Source organism: Benincasa hispida, chromosome 4 (assembly GCF_027475165.1).
Source record: "Benincasa hispida cultivar pf3 chromosome 4, pf3_genome.v1.1, whole genome shotgun sequence".
Taxonomy (NCBI): Eukaryota; Viridiplantae; Streptophyta; class Magnoliopsida; order Cucurbitales; family Cucurbitaceae; genus Benincasa; species Benincasa hispida.
This window is the reverse complement of record NC_143481.1, coordinates 47,480,270-47,501,904: the sequence shown is the minus strand read 5'-3', so window position 1 is coordinate 47,501,904 and position 21,635 is coordinate 47,480,270. Positions and strand designations below refer to the sequence as shown.

Below are 21,635 nucleotides of genomic sequence, written 5' to 3'. Positions count from 1 at the left end.
AGGTTCTAAAACCTAATTGAAGGGTTTGGAAAAGCAAATATTATTTTTCCTAGATGAACAAATTTACAATTGGTAATGCATTGTACCCTAGTCAATCGAAGAGAAATATTTTAAGTTGTAAAGATATACGTTGAAATGGTTATCATATTGACACTGATAGTAAGAATAATGTGGAGTATCTATATATTATCTCTATTGTCTCAAATGAAAAAAATGTATACTGGAAAAGTTGCTTGCTTTATCTTCTGGATTATATTATACTCATATACGAGTAATTGAAACATATACAACAATGAACCTGAAGTTCATGAATCCAAATATATTTACAATTCGGCATGACAAATTAGGTCATCTAGGGTCTATAATGATGAGAAAAATTATTTACAATTCAAAAGAACACCCATTGAAGAGCCAAAAGATTCTTCAATCTAATGAATGATCATGTGATGCTTGCTCTCAAGGCAAATTAATCATTAGACCATCACTAGTCAAAGTGGGGATTGAATCACCTGCATTTTTAGAACGAATTGACCCACCAAGTGAACCATTTAGATTTTTTATGGTATTAATAGACACATCCAACAGATGGTTATATGCTTGTTATCAAGTCAAAATCTTGCATTTGCAAGATTACTTGCTCAAATAATTAAGTTAAGAACACAATTTCCTGATTATATGATTAAGACCATTTGTCTTGATAACGCTGATGAATTTAAATCTCAAGCTTTTGATAATTATTGTATGTCAATTGGGATAAGTGTTGAACATCTTGTAACTCATGTTCATACACAAAATGATTTAGCAGTATCATTTATAAAATATTTGCTGTTAATTGCAAGACCATTGTTTATGAGAGTTAAGCTTCCTACATCTGTATGAGGACATGCTATTTTGCATGCAACGTCACTTGTATGCATTAGACTAGTAGCTTATCAAAAGTACTCGCATTACAATTAGCTTATGGACATGAACCAGATATTTCCCATTTGAGAATTTTTGGATATGCAGTATATGTTCCAATTGCTCCACCACAACGTACTAAGATGAATCCTCAAAGAAATTTAGAAATATATGTTGGATATGATTCCTAAAAAATTATCAAATATCTTGAACCCGTGACAAGTGATGTATTTATTGCACGATTTGTTGATTGTGATTTTAATGAGACAAATTTTCCAACATTAGGGGGAGAATTAAGAAGTTGGAAAAAGAAATTACATGGAATGCATTGTTATTATCTCATTTAGATCCTCGTACAGATCAATGTGAACTTGAAGTTCGGAAGATAATTCATTTGAAAAATATAGCAAATCAATTACTAGATGCATTTATAGATGTAAAGAAAGTAACTAAGTCACATATACCAGCTGCAATTGTTCCATTAAAAATTGATATCCCAACACAATAAGTTGTCACTAATGAATCTGGACCATGTTAGAAGCGTGGTAGACCAGTGGGTTCTAAATATCGAAAAATAAGAATAATTAATAGTAAAAAAGACTTGGTTGAGGATGTAAATACCCATGAAGAAATCCTTGATATGGCTAGTGAGGAAGATGAAATACCTAAAAATAATAATGAGATTTTAATAAACTATATCATGACAAGAAGAAGATGGAATCAAACTAATGTAGTTATTGACAACATTTTTGCATATAATTTTGCTCTTGATATTTTATTTGAAAATGAGGATCATGAACCAAAATCTGTTGAAGAATGCGAACATAGAAAAAATTGGCTTCAGTAGAAAGAAACAATCAAGGCATAATTAAACTCACTTTTAAAACGTCAAGTTTTTGGTCCAATAGTTCAAACACCAGAAAGTATCCAACCTATGAGATACAAATGGATATTTGTGAGAAAAAGAAATGAAAAATAATGAGGTCACAAGATATAATGTAAGACTAGTTGCACAAGATTTTTTACAAAGATCTGGTATTGATTATGAAGAGACATATTCTTTCGTAGTGGACAATTTCACTAAGATTTAATTCGTCTGACTGTGTATGAAAGTCTGTATAAGCATCTAATGAATGTAGTCACTACATATTTATATAGATCTCTTGATGATGATATTTATATGAGAATCTCAAAAGGATTTAAGGTACGTGAAATATATAAATCAAATTCCTGAGAATTGTATCCAATAAAGTCAACAAATTACTATATGGATTGAAACAATCAGGACGGATGTGGTACAATCGCCTAAATGAACATTTTTTGAAAGTGTTGGGGTTTGTACCCTAAAGTCTCCTGTCCTGTAGTTTGTAAACAACTTTCTACGAACACTTGTGATGTATAATATATATGATATTTACTTCACTTCTTGACTTTGTAGATTTAGATGAGGTAAAACAAACCAATAAACTTAATATCTCTGGTTGTCTTTATGTAACTTAAACATGTATGTAGTGACATACTAGTGAATCATGTCTTAAATGACAACCAAAATAGTCTGTAGTATATGGATATAGGAGGGAAACCTTATCCTGGTAACACTACGGACGCGGCCCGCTTTGTGGAATTGTTACAAATGTTGTGACTTGTCATGGATGGTCTGATCCTAATCATTTGTGTAGTAGACATGCGAACGAGGACGTCCTATACAAAGAGTTTGTATAAGACCTGACCTCGAAGTGTTAATGTCTTGTCATATAACTCTGTTCATGATTGAGACTTCACTTCACTAGAATGACCATAGGTAACATGACCTAAATCCTGAGTGAGTTAGGAACTCCTACCATTGAGGGCGGTTCTTTGAATTGTATGAGTGTAAGTGGCCAGAGCTCCAACTCAAACCTACCATTTTGGGGATTCGTCTGATTTGGGAGCTGGAAACTCAGCTTCACAAGATGAAGTTCACTCCTTCCTCAAAGTAGGGGTAAGTAGATAGATTGCTCTCTTAAGGGCTGATCCCCGAGGTTTGAACGATGTGGCGCCACACGCCTTCTTATGGCTCGAGAGGTGTTCACACATAGTAGAACTATGTTGTATTGTTCATTAGAGGGATCAGTGGTACTTAAGAAGGAAGATGTAATTACAGGGGCAAAACAGTAAATTGGCCTGTTGTAATTACGAGCATCTGTGAAGGGTCATCGTACTGATGATTGGTTATATCCAATGGACGTAGAAATATATCTATGGCAAGAAGAGTTCAACTATCGGTTTTTAGTGGAATGCCTGACAGTTAATGAATGGTTGATATCGTGACTAAAGAGTTTAGTCAGTTATTCGCGTACTGTTGGAGCTTCGAGCCATAGGTCCATAAGGTCCCTTTGGTAGCTTGGATACAAATTGAGAGTCAGTTTTTGGGTCAATTTGAATTGTTCAAATTGACAAGAGGGAGTTCAGTTATATATGATATAATTGAACGAGTTAATTAAATATGATATAATTAGTTTTATGTATGAGATACATTAATTTGGAGGAAATTGGATATAAATATGATTTATATTTAGTGGAGGAAAATATTATAATGGATATATGATATAATTTATATGTTACGAATATGATGAGATCATATTCATTAGACGGTTATAAAGGAAATGGGACGACGTCTCTTCTGTTCTAAATAACGGATGAGTGTATTGAAAGATCACTTTGAGATGGATAAATAGCTAATGGTGTGTTCATCATGAGATGTGCAGACATTGTGTTAAAGAGTGTGTCATTGCTTAGAAAATCAGTGCCTATACGATAGTGCCTGCATGATCGCTTACATATACGATATTGCTAAGCGTTTGCTTACCGATTACACCTTCGCGCGTTATTTACTAAATGATCGTTTACATTTTCCTAAGCGATTGTTTAGCTCCCGATATTTACTAAACGATCGTATAGACGATGACTTTGTTTTTCCTACACGATCGTTTAGACGATCGCTCACCCTTTTCCTACATGATCGTTTAGACGATCGCTTATTTTTTCCTACACGATCGTATACTTCACCTAAACAATCAAGCATCTTGTCTATGCGATAGATGACCTCATCTCCCACTTGCTTCATCGTTGTGTACGGTTTCTCTTCCTCCTTCCCTCTATCAAATCCGAACAAAACCCACACTCTAAATTCTCACTCCAAGAATATTGAGGGCTTTGCGGGAAGGTTTCATCTCCATTTCCTTATGTTTGAGTGGTGATTGTTCGAGGTAGACGGTTGGGTTTTAGACTCGCTGTGAAGAAGAAATCTTCAACTGGTATGATCTCTTGATCTCTTTAGCATTATGAATGCATATTAGTATGTTTGAATGTATATGTGGTAATTCTGTCACAATGAATTAGAAAGATCCGCTTCCGCTCATAGGTACTCTTGGTTAAGAGTTTCTTCAGAAAGAAGGATATCAAAATAATCCAATATGTCTGTGTGGTTTTATCAAGAAATCACAATCAAGATTTGTTATTATAACTGTATATGTTGATGACTGAAATATAGTTGGGACTCCTGAAGAGCTTTCAAAGGCAATAGAATGTCTTAAGAAAGAATTTGAGATGAATGATCTCGGAAAAATAAAATTTTACCTTAGCTTACAAATTGAGCATTTAGCAGATGGATATTTATTCATCTGTCAATTTATATAGAAGAAGTTTTGAAAATATTTTATATGGACAAAACACATCCATAATGGAAGTTCGTTCACTTGATGTGAAAAAAGATATATTTCGACCTCGAGATTATAATGAAGAACTTATTGGTCTTGAAGTACCATATCTTAGTGCTATTAGTGCACTTATGTATCTTGTTATAATACAAGACCAAATATTGTATTTTCTATAAATTTATTAGCTAGATATAGTTCTTCTCTAACAAAAAGACATTATAATGGAATTAAGCATATACTTCATTATCTCCAAGCAACGATCGATGTGGATTTGTTTTATTCAAATAAATCAAATTTTGATCTAGTTGGTAATGTAAATTCTGGATATTTATCCGATCCACACAAAGCTAGATCTCAAACATGTTCTCTATTCACATGTGGAGGAACTGCTATATCATGGCGATCAATGAAACAGACCATAACAACCGCTTCCTAAAATGATGCTGAAATTCTTGTAATTCATGAGGCTAGTCGAGAACGTGTATGGTTAAGATCAATAACTCAACACGTTCGTGTAACATGTGGCTTGTCTTTTAATAAAAATCTTTCAACGATATTATATGAAAACAACACAACATGTATAACCGAAATCAAAGAAGGATATATTAAAAGAGATAAAACAAAGCATATTTCACCAAAACTTTTCTACACTCATGATCTCGAAGAAAATGGTGACATCACTATACAACAAATTTGTTCGAAATATAACTTGACCAACTTGTTTACAAAGGCATTACGTACCGCAACCTTAGAAATTGATGCACAACATTAGAATGCGGCGATTCAAAGATCTCAAGTGATGTTTCCATAAGTGGAAGTCATATTATATTCTTTTAGGATTATTAGATTATATGAAATAGGTACTCTTTTTTCTTCACTAGGATTTTTTTTTCCATTCAGGTTTTTCCTATTGAGTTTTTTCCTATTGAGGTTTTAACGAGACATATTTCATATATTTATAATGGACATCTAAGGGAGAGTATTATAAATATTATAAATCGGAGTTAGATGCCTATGCATAATGTCCAATGCCAAATGTCATTTTTTATTACTACATATGTTGTCCGTGTGTCATTCAACCACTTATGCATAATGTCCAAAGTGTACCACATTCTACTTGTCACTTTGTCTATAAATAATGATATTTGGTAGATCTTGAAATAACACATATTGGTGAGAAATCAACTTCAAAATTCTACTCCAATTTTCATAATTTTATTTATTTATTATTATATTTATATATTATTATGTTATATTTTTTTTTTCCATATCCATAGTTTCGTCGTGCTCTCAATTTTGCAAACAAAAAAGAGTTTTTGTAATTATTGTTTAATGTTTTGTTTATATTAAAATATTATTGACCTTTACTCATTGAAAGGGAAAAAAATATTTGGTTTTTAATTGCTTGAGATGATATATTTAGCTTTTCGAAGCGAAAATATGGCGGCGGTCGGTGGAATTTATTGGAAGCGACGGCCCCACTGTTACCAGATGGGCCTCCGGTCGCTTCCTATGTTCCTAATTTCAAAATTAAATATATAAATATATATATTATTAATTGAAAACAATATATATGCTAAATAAAAAAAAATTATGATTTGAAATAAATATGATTATGTATTTATTGGGAAAATTGAGTTGGTATAATAAATGAGTGAGATGGGCATCATGATTATGGGACACAACAAATTATTAAATACCTTTTAAGCTAAATTATATATTATAGTTTTTTTTTTTTTTTTTGAAAAATTACATTTTTTAGATATATTTTGAAATGATACGTGTGTTTGACCTCTAAATTTTAAAAATATATATTTTTAGTTCCAAATTTATAATAATAGACCTATTTGGTTTCTAAATTTTAAAATTTTACATTTTTTATCCTTAAGTTTTTAAAAATAAATTTAAAAGGTTCTTAAAGTATTTTTTTTATTTTTTTAAAATAATTATACTAATTTAAAGTTAGTCAAAAATAGTTTTTAAAGAAGATGTAATTTTTTAAAAGTCATTTTTCTAATTTAAAATGTCATATAATTATTTAAAATAATAGTATAAAGTTATTTGAGAGATTTTTTAAATATATTTTTAAAAACTCATGAACTAAAAAGTTACATTTTGAAAATTTAGAGACTAAATAGATTTATTCTTATAAACTTGAGGACTAAAAAGGTATATTTTTAAAATTCATGTACCAAATATATATATTCTTCAAAACTTAAGGTAAGAACGAAAGGATAATTTTTTCTAATTTTTTTTTCCTTATTCTTTGTTCAAGTACACCTTTAATCACTTAAAAGTTCATTTCAATAATTTAAATTTCAAATCGAAAAGTTGAGGTTTATCTTTAAATTTGTTACCATATATTCATTTTCACTTTATTGCAATTTTCTAATTTTGTTCCATTTTTCTTTAAAAAAAATTATTCTACTTCTGCTAATTCACCTAATAAATTCTTTTTGTTTGAAATTTACACACTATTTTTTAATAAAAGGTAACATAAAATCTTTTTAAATTCACTCATCGACAAATATTATATTTTGCAAAAAATTAGCTATTGAATAACCTTATCATAACTCACAACATTTAATTAAAAAAAAATGGTTCTAATATTCTTTTCTTTGAAATTTTATCAAATTTGTACCATACATATGTTTGATAAGCCATTGAAAGCATGCATACAAGGAACATATTCGAAAATAGTTATGAAATAGTTAAATCCACTTTTGTCAATTTTTTAAATTATTCTAAAACACATTTTTAGTAATTTAAAACCAACTTGTATGATATAAGAATTACATTTAAAAATGTAACATTAGATATTAAATTAATTCGAGTAGTTAAAGGTATGTTAGAGTGTGATTCTGAATATGACAAAAATGACTTTAATAATGTTAAAATCACTCCTAAATATGACTAATGTATTTTATAAACTTTCATACAAAAACCTATAAGAAGATAAAAAATTAACCAAACCTTTTTTCACGTTTAAAATTAAGATTAAAATTGTTATGATTGAATTTAGACTTGAGTAGGTTAAAGGCCAAAAAAAAAAAAAAAAAAAAAAAAAAAAAAAAATTCTAAGAGAGGGAATTTGGCTCAAATAAGTCAAATGTCATCTAATCTTTATAGGTCTAGTTTGATATTCATTTCGTTTTTTATTTTTAAAAAACTAAAACTAAAAATCAGATGATTACCAAATGATGTCTTAAATTAACGAGATTAAATCCTAACTTCTTCCCCATAAGAAAAAAAAATCATATTCTAACCCTAAAAGATGAACCTAGGTCAAAAGTTGGAAAAAAAAAAAAAAGAAAAAAAAACATAGTAAAATCCATGAAAGAGTCCTTGTGGTTGAATCACATTTTACATGATTAGCTTAACTTTAACTAAAATGGGAACGGATACAGTAGAACATTTCTCATTTGGATTCAAATGTTTGTATTTTATTATTAATTTCTTTTTAAGTCATTTTCTCGGCTGGTTTGCGAGCTTGAAAAGCGAACAAACGAACGCACGCTTTACCCCCAAACCCGTCTCTCTCCCTCTTTCTTTCCCGATGCTTTTGATCGTATAAATTATAATAACCAGAAAATGGTCTTTTCCCACCGGCAAGTTCACGAACACCACAATCTCGACGGAACTTGACTGACAAGTTCACAGAATCCTGGCTCAATTTCGACCCACAAGATGAAATTCCTCCAAAATGGGGTCGCCGGCGAGTCACTCCGAGTTGATTCCGGCCGAACTGTGCTGGTGGGCATGAAATTGGACTCCCATAGTAGGGAGTTGCTTACTTGGGCTTTGGTTAAGGTTGCTCAGCCTGGTGACCTTGTGATCGCTCTTCATGTTCTTGGCAACGATGGTGAGTTTAATCCTGAGTTCAGAGGTTGAATTATTGGTGTGGGTTGGTGGGATTTTCGAGTTTTGTTGAATGTTTTAGTGAGATTGACCAATTTAGTGAAATGGGTTGTGTAGAAATTGTGAATCAAGATGGGAAATCTTCGCTTCTTTCTCTTGTAAAAGCGTTCGACTCTGTTCTGGCTGTATATGAAGGTTTCTGCAACTTGAAGCAGGTTTTATCTTCTTCTCATTTCGCCGTTTTTACTCTTTTTTATGTTTTTAGCCGCCTGATTGACTGTTGAGCAAATGAATTAAGATTGAAATCTCTTTAAACTTGATCTGGAATTTGAAGGTCGATCTGAAGCTCAAAATCTGCAGAGGGGAATCGGCTAGAAAAATATTAGTTCGTGAAGCAAAATCGTATCGTGCTACTAACGTGATTGTTGGGACTGCTCGTAAGCACCACAAAATCCGTTCATCGACTTCCGTTGCTAAGTACTGCGCCAAAAAATTACCCAAAGATTTTTGGGTACTCGCTGTTCATAATGGGAAAGTGATTTTCGAACGAGAGGGCTGTCCAGTAGCAACAGGGGACTGCCAAGGTTTGTGTTATTTTCATCAAGATATGAGCGTTCTTCATTTGATGTCATTTTGTGTTTCAGTTGAATTTTGATTTATGCAAATTTTTTCAGGAAATCAGGAACAACGGCATAGCAATTTGCTTGCTGCAGTTTATGGATCATCAGATAGCCCTCCGAAAGTTCATAGCGGTGAGAGTTTTGGATCTCTGTTGGCGAGGGACGGAGGTAATCTGGGAATTGGTAAGAATTCTGATCAGGGATTAGCAAAAACCATATTAGTTAGTACTAATAAACAGAACTGCTCAATTTGTGGATCGGAGTCGAGTTCTGTGGAACAATCTGCAGAGATATCTTCTGGTGACGGAGAAAAACCTGATGAATCTTTGGCTATAGTTCCAGTACAAAAAGTCGAGGTAGCTTCGAGCTCCATTACTAAGTTGATCAAGCAATTGCCTGAAGTGAAACCAGGTTGGCCTCTGCTTCGACATGTTGATCAGTCGTGTGAATCGGGTCGACAAGCTTCTTCAGACAGATCGTTGGCCAAGCAAATCTCTGTAGTTCAGTGGGCAATGAGGTTACCTAGCCGGTCTCCTTCTTATCCTGCTGCTTTGGATTACAAATCTAACACCTCTGAGCAATCTTTGTGTCTTGATGGGGAAAATGGGGCTATGGTTCTGGTGAGTTCTGAACCAGTGACTTCTCAGCTCTCCACCGACTCTGATTCTGAAACCTTACCGAAAGAATTGGAAGGTTTCCATGAGAAATACTCATCAACTTGTAGGTTATTTAATTATCGTGAACTCCTTGCAGCAACATCGAATTTCTTACCTGGTGTGTCTTGTTTCTTCCATGACTTGTGCTTCAAGTTTTGTAAATCTAGTCTTGTTTTCTAATGGCCGGATCCCATTCCAATTTGCTGCCTCTTTGACCAGAAAATTTGATTGGGAAAGGAGGAAGCAGCCAAGTTTTTAGAGGTTGCCTTCCTGATGGCAAGGAGGTAGCTGTGAAGATCTTGAAGCCATCAGAAGATGTTCTGAAGGAGTTCGTTATGGAGATCGAGATCATTACCTCCTTAAGCCACAAGAATATTATTTCCCTTTTGGGATTTTGCTTTGAAAATAACAAGTTCTTGCTGGTTTATGATTTTTTATCAAGAGGATGTCTTGAAGAAATCCTTCATGGTACTTGTAACTTCTAACTGTGCCTTTTTGTTTTAATAAATAGCAAACTTCACTTGCTATAGTGTTACTATCCTTGAATTTAATGTTAACTTATCATCATAAACCAGGGAATAGAAAGAATCCAAATACATTCGGTTGGAGTGAAAGATATAAGGTAGCTGTTGGTGTAGCTGAGGCGTTGGATTATCTCCACCGAGATGCTCAGCATGTGATCCATAGGGATGTTAAATCGTCAAACGTTTTGTTATCTGACGATTTCGAACCGCAGGTACCTCTATTTTCTAGTACACACGGTTCTATATGTACTAAGTTTCCAGATCCTCATTATACAGTTTTTTCTACTTCAGTTATCAGATTTTGGGCTGGCTAAACGAGCGTCAAACTCGTCGCATGTAACCTGTACAGATGTTGCAGGGACCTTCGGGTTTGTATCTCTAAACCTTAAATGTCTTGGTTTTCAATATTATATTCGGTAAAAATTTTAATACTCTTTGCTGCAGTTACTTGGCTCCTGAGTATTTTATGTACGGCAAGGTAAATGACAAGATTGATGTCTATGCTTATGGCGTGGTACTCCTTGAACTTCTTTCCGGGAGAAAACCGATAAGCACCGAGTATCCGAAAGGACAAGAAAGCCTGGTCATGTGGGTATGTATTCCGAAAGAAAATCCGATTGTTGCTGAATTATTCATTTACAACCTTCATTCTCAAATGAAATCATATCATCCAGGCAAGGCCAATTTTAATTGATGGAAAGGTGTCTCGATTACTCGATCCTAGCTTGGGAGGTAACTACAACCAGGACGAGATGGAGCAAGTGGTTCTTGCAGCAAGCCTTTGTATCAGACGTGCCCCACGAGCTAGACCTCCAATGAGCCTTGTAAGTTTAGATTCAACCTTCTTAAAAAAAGTCCAGCTGATGAAAGAAACTTTTGGTTCTAGATAACTGTACTCAATTCTGTCCAAATCTAAAGTTACCCTAAAGAAATGGGTCATTGATTTGTTCGCGTAATGATAAATTTACATCTGGTTGTTCAATTTCAGGTTCTTAAACTTCTCCAAGGTGATATGGATGTAACCAAGTGGGCAAGGCAACAGATCAATGCTCTAGGGGATTCCAACACTCTAGATGATGAAGTATGTCCCCGATCTGATATCCAATCACATCTCAACCTTGCGCTGCTCGATGTCGATGATGACTCGCTCTCCCTAAGCAGCATCGAACAGAGTATCTCATTGGAGGACTATTTGCAAGGAAGATGGAGCCGTTCATCGAGTTTCGACTAACAACCTCAACCGAAACAACTGCGGTAGCTTGACGAGTGCCTTCAATTTGTGTGTCTTTAGTATATTCTTCCGTTTTACTTACATCCCCTCTTTGTTATCTCTGACATACCTATGAATGGGTGAAGGATGAGAGGATGTTTGTGTTGTACCCTCCTCCCTCCATTTTAGGCCTTCTTCTTCCTTGTTGTGTAATGTTCTGATAGATTATTATACAGATTGTGAACTTAGTCCATTGCTCTCCATAGCTAAGCATTGTTAATAAGGGCAGAGCAGTTTTGCTTTTACTTCTTTGTACAAAACTTTGCAATATCTTCATCCTTCATTTAGTAATATTCACAAAAGATGAACAAATTTACAATTTTGCCTATGTTGAATATAGGACTTTAGGAGTTTGTTTTATTCATATGTATTTATGTAGGTGAATATAGATTCTCAACATTATTATTTATTGCATACAATATGGTCTATTATTACACATCCAAACTTTAGAAAGCTTTTTTTTTTTTATTTTTTTTTATTTTTTAAGAAATCTTCTCTTTTGGCTAAGTTTGAATAAAGATGGTAGGTTAGAACCTTTACATTATTATCATACCTTTTTTCTGTTGAAAGAATCATAAAAAACATATATTTTTACATTATCATCATACTTAAAGAATATATATTTCCCTGTCTTATTTTATAAACTTTTTTTTATAATTAAATACAAGATGGGTTGTGATATAAAAGTTGGATTATGCTAAATTGTTTAGTTAGCAAAAGAATAAAATAAAATAAAATAAAAATCAAGTCTTCATCATGGAAACATAATCTCACATAATCTAGAAATGAGATTTTTTTTCATACAAAAATAGAAACAATATCTTCATTAGTATTAAAATAAAAGAGTAAATTACAAGTCTAGTCTTTGAACTTTGTGATTTATGTCTATTCGGTCTCTTAACTTTCAAAATTACAAATTAGATCTCCAACTTTTGAATTTTTAAAAATTTACAGATCTAAGACACAAAATAAAAACTTTAAGTCTTAGACAAGTCAGATTTTATTTTTTATTTTCAGATTCATTGAGTTCAATGAATGATTCTATTTTCAAAATCAGTTTTAAGGATTATGTGATCCAAAGAGTACAAATGAACAACACTTTTATGCTTTCTATGTATTTAGATTTTGAATTCGAGATTTTAAAATGCATAAATATATTTTAAAAAAATAAAAACAATAACAAACTTATTTTCATGTTATACACTAAATTGTTTTTATAAAATTAAAATATGTATAATATAAAATATAATATATTATAGGATATTAGAAAATAATTATTATTCCAAAATTTTAACGTAAAACGAGTCATAAATTAATTACTGATAATTTATATTCAACTTAATATTTGGTGAATAACTATAATTAGTTTTTATGGTTTATAAATACATCATCAAACACATTCGAAAAAATTATTTAAATTTGAATTCAACTTCGAAATATGCTATCAAACACATATATGAAGAACATGAAATTATCTTTGAAACCCCACTTTCAAAATTCTGTTCAAATTTATATCTTATATGTCAACTAAAGTTTAGGGACCAAACTTATAACATAACCAAAATAATATTATACATTATTTAAATCCTGACTTTCTATATATTTTTTTATCTCAAGTCCAATAACATGTAAAAATGGAGATACATTTAAATTCACGATAAATTGAACTATATTTAAGTTAACTAATAATATCGATAGAGAAAATTAAAGTATGGATTGTGAAAGTGACACGTACATATTATTAAGTGTGAGAGAGAAAAGGATGGGCTTGAGGTTCGTGCGGCATGTTTGGTTATGCGCCAGCCAGTGGCAGTGGCTATTCTTATAATCTTTTTTGTCACTGCCCAATTTACTTCCATCAATCTCTTTCCTCCACCGACGCAAATTAATTCGTTTTTTTTTTTTCAAACTTGTAATCAATGTCTATTCATAATAAATCTCTATGAAATCTCTAATATATATTTATATATTGAGTTGACCAACCAATTTATGGATAAATTTAATTCACTTATGAATATAGTTTTCATCAAATTAATTGATTAGATTATTTGAATATATATATATATATATATATATATATATATATATTTATTTTGAGAGGAAATTTGATGATGCAGGTGATAATATTATTTTAATATACATATTTTAAGATTGGTTCAATTTTAGTTTTTATATTTTCATTGGTCTAATTTGACCATAAATCTTAAATTAGTTTTTTGAAATTTATTAAATAATAACAATAATAATTTTCAGATAGAATATCAATAGTAAAAGTGTTGGGACAATGATTCCTCCACAATAGAATGATAATGTCCATTTTAGACATAACTCGCATGTATTTATTTTTTATTTCACCAAAAAAACCTTATTAAATTGAGATAGTTATACTCACTTATATACTATATATATTGCTATTGTAGGATTTTAGTCGCACTCTAACAAAAAAAGGATAATAGATAAGAAAAGATTCTAAAATGTCAACAATAAACTAGAAGTATATTCAAGAAAAAAATAATAAACTAAGAGTAAAGAACTAAATTTAGATTTATTAAAAATATATAGATTAAAATTGAATATTTTTAACTAAAATTAACATATTTTAAAATTACATGAATAAAAAGAAATTATAATTTGTTATTATTTGTGGGGTTATTCTTTTTGCAAGAAGCTGATGAGTCGCCCCTGAGGCGGTGGGACTGAGACAGACAACAAAAGGACGACTTCAATAAATTTAATAAAGTATTGAATTATTTTTAAGTTGCAGTGTCAGTGTCACAATCAAAATAATCAAAACAGAGTCAAGTTAGATCTTCATTATGTACCATTGATTTTCCTTTTTGTTATTTATTTACTAGAGTTTATTACACAAATAGCCTATTTTTATAGGTCCAATTATACATATTCCCTAAACCCATAATTTATTTCATGAATAATCTAACGGGCTGAAAAATTTCATAAAAGTCTGGCCCAAAAGTCCAAATCACCCCTCCCATTGTTCTGATGGTTTAAAAAAAAAAGAAAAGAAAATTGAACGGTCGTATATTTGGAAGTTTCAGTTAAATCGGGCCTCAAAAATATTTTCCAAACCTATATATATTTTTTATTGGAGCGTACGATAAAATTTAGGGTTTCGTTTTGAAAAATAGCAAAATCAGTCCATAATAAGATTTATGACAATGTGATATGCACATGATCACAAATTTCTAAATACTTAATTTGCTTTCGTAGTTGTTATTATTGATGAAACTATATATGATAATTGCCGATTTTAACTACAAATGATCAAATTTCAAATTTATTATGATATTTAAATTATTTTTCATAATTTTATACATATTCTTAATAAATTAGTTGGATATTACCCATAATCTTGAAGGTTTAAATTGTTTTATATTATTTTAACCATTTGAAAAAAAATATATCCATCACTATCGTAAAAAAATACCCATCACTTTTGTTATTCACACAAACTGTTTATCGATTTAGGTTTTCTTATGCTTTTTCTCAACTATTTTTTTACTATGACTTTACAATTGATTAGACTCCTCTTTTCCTCTTTCCTTCAATTTATCTATTTTCCTCTTTTCCACTTCATTTATTCTTGTATGATGATTCAATTTTCTTTTGTTTCATTATTATAATCAAACTTTCTTTGTTTTTCGGCCAAAGAAGATGAGATCTTGTTCATTGGAGACACTACAATAAACCAGAACTTCCACGGGGAATGCCGGAGAATGATTTCTGTATGGTGATTGACTATTTTCTAATGCACCTATGAATCTTGCAAATACACTATACATTTGAATAATAATTTAAGAGAAAAGAACCTTCTCTTCAACCTCCTGAGCACATTATTATCAATTTTGATTTGTCTAACTCTTTTTCAATTGGTTTAACTTTTCATTACTAGATTTAGTTTTATCTAAATATTTTTCATTGGTTTAAACATGTTATCAACTCCAAAATGTAATATAAAGTAAACATATTTCCAGTTTGCCCTTGATGTGTTTTGAAAATTAACTAATATACATTTACAGATACAATATAATTGTAACATGAAATTATGAAATTAACTAATCTACATTTACACATACAGTGTAATTGTGATATGAAGTTATACGATTTTAATCTTCATTTTTCATGTTTCAAGATTTAAATTATAGTTTCTCCTAATTTTTCTCCAACAATATCTATTTGAATTTATCTTTTGTTATTCGATTCTGTTTTATCTTTTTTTTTTTATTATTTGTTTATACATTTTGTTATTATATTAATTTTTTGTGAATATATTATTACTATTTATATATCTATTTATTATTTTGATAAGATTTGTTTTATATTGTTTCATTTTTTTAAAAAAACCTAACCCTTATTTCCATAGTTTCAATATATTTATATTTTTTGTGAAAAAAAAATTTAAGCACTTTCTTCCCTATGTATTTAAAAAAAAATATATTTTTTTAAAAAGATCCTAATTCTACTTTATCTCCCTCTTATCCCATCCTTTTATTTCTCTCTTTCTTATTTAAGCTTGTAGTCATAACATCTTCACAAACTATCCTTTAAAATCTATGCTAGTATACCTTCCTCACCACGTCATATCTTGGGTCACATTCTTTAAAACCTTCCATTCCTTCTTCTCTCACCATCACCTTCTTTGGTACATTTCAATTTGCATAACTGTTAAATCTTCTTTTGCTCATTATCGATTGGTTTTCTAAGCAGCCGCATGCCACTAGCGGTGACCATCACATCACAAACACACCATCGTGGTCGTCCATTAAAGAAGCAGCCGCCAATTGTTTCTCGGTGAGGCCCATATTAGCGAGTTTTTAGATTTTCGAACCATTTTTAAGATTTTGACCATTTGTTTTTTAGTTTTTAGTTGAGATTGTAATTTTTTTGCTTCTAGAAGTTTAGATAGAGTGTATTTGCAGTTTTTGAGTTGTTTTTGAAGATTTGTCTATTTTTACTCAATTTGTTAGTCTTTGGGGTAGTTTGGTCATTTACCAATTTGTACTTTCTATTATTTAAATTCGTTTTATTATTTTTACAATTTTGAAACCATTTTTCCATTTTTCCAAATGAAACTTTAAATTTTACTATTTCTCTTGGCAACCTTTTTTTTTTTTTTTTTCCAAATATAACACAAAAGGAAACCCACCGTTAAAAACTCCAATTCGCGAAATTACCATATCAAAAATTCAAGAAGAAGGAGTTACGAACTTGTATATAAGAATAATTTTATGAAAGAGTTGTCAAATGTCACACCCCGCCCCGAGCCCGCCTCCTGAACCCTCGGGGAGGCGTGAAAGACCGCAGATACCACCCTTTTGTGATACCTATTACCCATCTGAAACTCTTTACTCTCATAAACTTTAAGCCAAAGATGTAAATAACAATTGTTTAATTAAGCTCATTTTATTACAACAGTACGACATTTGTACAACTCACAGGCTTAACTACAAAGTTTACATCCACAACTCTAAAACCCGGAAGTGTGACTGTGGCTGTGGCAGACCTTGACCTTAGCAGCACCCTGAAACTCCTCACTTTTCACTACCTGGGAAGAAAAACATGAAAGAAAAGAATGAGTTTTAAGAAGCTTAGTGAGTGGTAAGCAACTTCTAGAGCCTATTTCAATTCATAATAAGCATATCACAACTACGAGGTTAACATTCAAACCTTAGATTTGAATGAGTCTGTTCTCAACTCTACTTACACGCACGGTAGATAGTTACAAGTCATAAACGCTTACTCTCTTGCATTTTCTATGTTTCTTATGTCTTTTATGTGCACATATCTCCCCGCTTATGGGCTCAGAAGCTAGGCCTGCCGACCCTCTGACCATCCCATACGAGGTTCCTCCCACAAGCTCAGGAACTAACCTCTCGGTCCCTTGACCATCTTGTGAGGTTTTGTTTTCGGGCTCAGGAATTAGGCCTATTGACCCCCTGACCATCCTCGATCACATATTCTCATCCTCATACTAATTACTCATTCATAACATAAGTATATACATATATTCTAGAAGATATGTTTAAGACTTAAAGGAAAGTACCACTCACCTTTGTAAGGTAGGAACCTTTCTCTCTAGAAGTTTCTTGGTTTCCTCAGGCTCCCTTTTGAACCCTAAATTCCAGATTCAACTTCAAGCTCAGATTACTCATAGTTTCAAGTCTTATTTCGAGATACTTCCTTATATAAACATGCTCTAAAATATCTCAGAAAGCTTATAATAAAATATTAGCTTAGAACTCCTCGTGGTTTGACTAGAATCTTCAAATCATCAAGACTGGCTCAAGTTTATCTAAGAGCTCGACCCTTCTGTCTTTTCCTCACTCTCCAGCCCCATTCCTTGAAGCTTCTTCTCCGGTAGCCCAACCTTGAAAACTAGACTCTCTCAGATTTTAGGTGGCATTAGAATCATTTAAAATGCACGAGTAGCCTGGGAGAACTTTTCATCTTAAGTTGATGCTACTTTCAGACCTCACTGTCCAAAAACATCTCCTTCTCCTGAAAACGCACGATCTTCCTTTGAAACTGCCCTCAAATATTCTTCCTAATATTTTTCAAGAGGATTTCGACTGAAGAGTCACCTTGTGATGGTATTTATAGGCCAAAGGAACTGATACTTCTCATTTTTTAAAGCCTCAAATGCAAGACACCTCCTCCTTTAGCAACTTTTGGAGTGTTTGCACCAAGCTTTGCCACCACCTACTTCCTTGCCATTCATCTACTTCCATGCCATACACCTACTTGCATGAAGTTGAGTTGTCTTCTTCATGCATAAGACTTCTTTGCATGAAACTCTATTCGTCCAACTCATACTAATTCAAGCTCAATCTTCTCACGGTAAAGCCATTTATCCGGGTGAATTCATTAGCCTTGCGTAACGCAAGCCTTAACACCGCTTAACCATTTGGCCCATCGTCTAGTCCATAGTACAACTCTTGCACTTCATCGCACAACTCCATCGTTTAGTCAATCTCTCACTGTCGATTAACATCTAGCCCTCTCATTTTCGTTCATCATTCAGCCCTCTCGCTGGTGCCAATCGTTTAGTGCCTGCTTCTATCACATAGCACTTACGCCCCATCACATAGCTTAATCGTTTAGTGATCTCTCGCTCTCAACGATCTTGCTATCGCGTATCTCTCGCTGACGCTCATCATCTAGCGCATAGCTTATCGCATAGCTCCTGTGCCTATCGTGTAGCTTTCTTCGTTGTCGCTCATCGAGTAGCGGTGACGCCTATTGTCAAATGCACCACGCCCATCATCTAGCGCATCCGCTTATCGTGTAGTGCCATCATCTAGCGTTTGCGTCTATCATGCAACGCCCATCGTGTAACGCTCTGCCTATCGTGTAGCGCTTACGTTCATCGTGTAGTGATTCCGTCCATCGCCCAGCGCCCGCGCCTAGCGCATCGTCTAGTGTCTATGCTTATCATCTAGCGCATTCGAGCTCATCGTTTTATGCTATCGTCTAATGCTATTGTCTAGTGCTATCGTCTAGCTTCCACGCTTATCGTCTAGCGCTTACACTGATCGTATAGTGCCATCGCCTATTGTGTAGCTCCATCGTCTAGTGCATCACTTCACATCGTTTAACGCCGCCTGTAGCTACACAATCGTCCGCTCATCGCCTTGCACTCATTATCTCGATCTCTTACTCTCACTCATGCAGCCTCAAAGCATGAGCAACCTTTGGAAATGGCTCTTGCCAACGCTTTAGCCAACTTGCGTCCAAACCTGATAAGCTCAACGCATGGTTTCCCTTGGCTTCAATGCTTAATTTCTTTTTACCTCTACAAACTTAGCCTCATCTCACCACACGCATGGTTTCTTTTTGACTTAACACTTAGTCAAATTTTTACTAGTTAAAGCTCAACTCAAACCTACTCAAAGAAAATCTCTTCAACATATAGAAATCTTCCTTTTCTTCAATATAGGATTTAACTTAAACTTAGTTAATTCCCTTAATTACCTGCTTAAGTAGGGAAATTGAGATCCGGGTTTCACACCAAACACATTTGTGTTTATATTTTAAGGAGTTTTTATAAAAAAATAAAATAAATATATATTTTTTTTAATTTAAGTTTTTTAAAATATACTTTCTCTTTCTTCTAATTATTTTTTCTTTTGGAGTTTTTTAATTATTATTATTATTAGATTATATTTTTTAATTCTCTCTCTTCCTTTTTTTTTAAAAAAATAATATTTTCTTGATCTTTTGAGTACTCTGATTAGGGTCGTTACTCATAATTACACATTTAGATTCAAAACATTTTGACCATTGAGAAAAATAAATTTTCATTAAAATAATAAAGACAATTTTCCAAAATAAATAACAAATAAGAAAAATCTTTGTTCGGGGCCCCTAAAATAATGAAGAAAAAAATAATTTAAACAAATAAAATTTTTACCAACATTGATTTTCAAATCAAAACTTTTAAATAGCTTGAAAACGTAAACTAAACGGAAGCGATTTACATGTCCCATATGGCACGATCACATGTCTCTCTCGTCATCTGCCGGTCCGTTCTTATCATTACCTGAAAAATATAAATTAAGAAAGGTTGAGTATAAAATACTCAGTAAGTGATCCCATTATCGAGATCAGGCTATACATCCACGAGTAGAGAATGATGGCTCGTGGCTCATATAGTTACATCGGTTTTTGATGATGAAAGGGAATCAAAAGACGTACTGTCTTGCCTTGATATGCATGTCTAGCGGCCCGTAGACGCACCGTCAAACATGAAAATAACATGAACGTGAACTCGTCGACTCACGCATGTCTAGCGACCCGTAGGCACACCGTCAAACACGAAAATAACATGAACGTAAACCTGTCGGCTCACGCATGTCTAGCAGCCCGTAGGCACACCGTCAAACATGAAACATAAAAAAAATAACATGAACGTAAACCTGTCGGCTCACACATATCTAACGGCCTGTAGACACACCGTCAAACATGAAAAATAACATGAACGTAAACCTGTCAGCTCACGCATATCTAGCAGCCTGTAGGCACACCATCAAACATGAAACTAGACCCGTCGGTCCTCTAAAATAAAACATGCGTCAAGGCGAAACGGTAAACTGCCCTATTGGTCTATTCATACATCACATACATAATTTCAGTACTGATTAAAAATTCAAACATGCTCATAATACTCATAACTGTCATGCAACAAGTAAAACATAATGACAAAATCATGCTTCAAGAGTCCATTAGTTAACTTTATAATTCTAGACTAGGTCGTCTGGCACAAAGGCACCGATAATAGTACCACTTACCTCAACTTGGTTAAAGAAAAAAATCCTTAGAACTTCTTTAGCATACTTGAATCAACCTAAAGTTGTGGCTTGGTCCAAGAAAAATTCCAATACTCGATTTAATTAGCCAATCTGATCATGAATTAAATCCAAAATCAATAACTTAATTTTCTCACTATTATTCTAAATCCAAAAGAATAACCATCCAACAACTTACAAAACTTACCGATCTTCACCAATTTTCTGCAAAACAAAATGATCTCTAGCTTGATGGTCAATGAGAGGTTACTAATTTAACCTAAAATCAAAGGGGTGAACTTCACCACCCAAATTATAAGGAAAAATAAGTTTTACCCAAAGTTTGCTGGCGCGTCGACTTGCGGCTGCCATAGATAGGCAGCAGGTGTTGTTGTCAGACGACATAAATTGTTTAGGCTAGCGGCTGGTAGTGAGGGTATTGCATGAGGAGGGTTTGCGAGAGTGAGAGAGAAGAGGAATTTCTAGTTTTATAGATTTTATTCAGTAGCGATTACGAACAAACCAGAGCTTCAAACAACGATCCAACTGTTCAAAATGAAACTCTATGTGTCTCGAACAGACTGGCTAAAATTCAATATTGTTAAAGCTTTCTCCCCAATTTTTGGCCTCTTTTCACTTCATTTAATTTCGAAAAAGAGCTCAATTCTTTTATTTTTTTCAAATTTTGAAAATATTTTATCACAATATCTCCAAAATCTCCAATGATTCTATTAAATTTATAAATCAATTAACTTTTCAAATTATCTTAATTTAGGATTCAAAACCCAAAATTAAAGGGCATAAAAT

At 32.7% G+C, this 21,635-nt stretch overlaps 1 protein-coding gene across 1 annotated transcript; it reads left to right on the top strand.

Annotated features, from left to right (window-relative positions):
* Positions 1-7,991: 7,991 nt before the first annotated feature.
* Positions 7,992-11,845, top strand: LOC120075815 (kinase with adenine nucleotide alpha hydrolases-like domain-containing protein). Its single transcript, XM_039029490.2, has 10 exons — positions 7,992-8,460; positions 8,574-8,671; positions 8,791-9,040; positions 9,131-9,850; positions 9,952-10,200; positions 10,308-10,468; positions 10,548-10,624; positions 10,701-10,848; positions 10,931-11,080; positions 11,245-11,845. Exons 1-10 carry the CDS (start codon positions 8,286-8,288, stop codon positions 11,485-11,487), a joined length of 2,271 nt encoding a protein of 756 aa, XP_038885418.1. The 5' UTR covers positions 7,992-8,285; the 3' UTR covers positions 11,488-11,845.
* Positions 11,846-21,635: the final 9,790 nt, after the last annotated feature.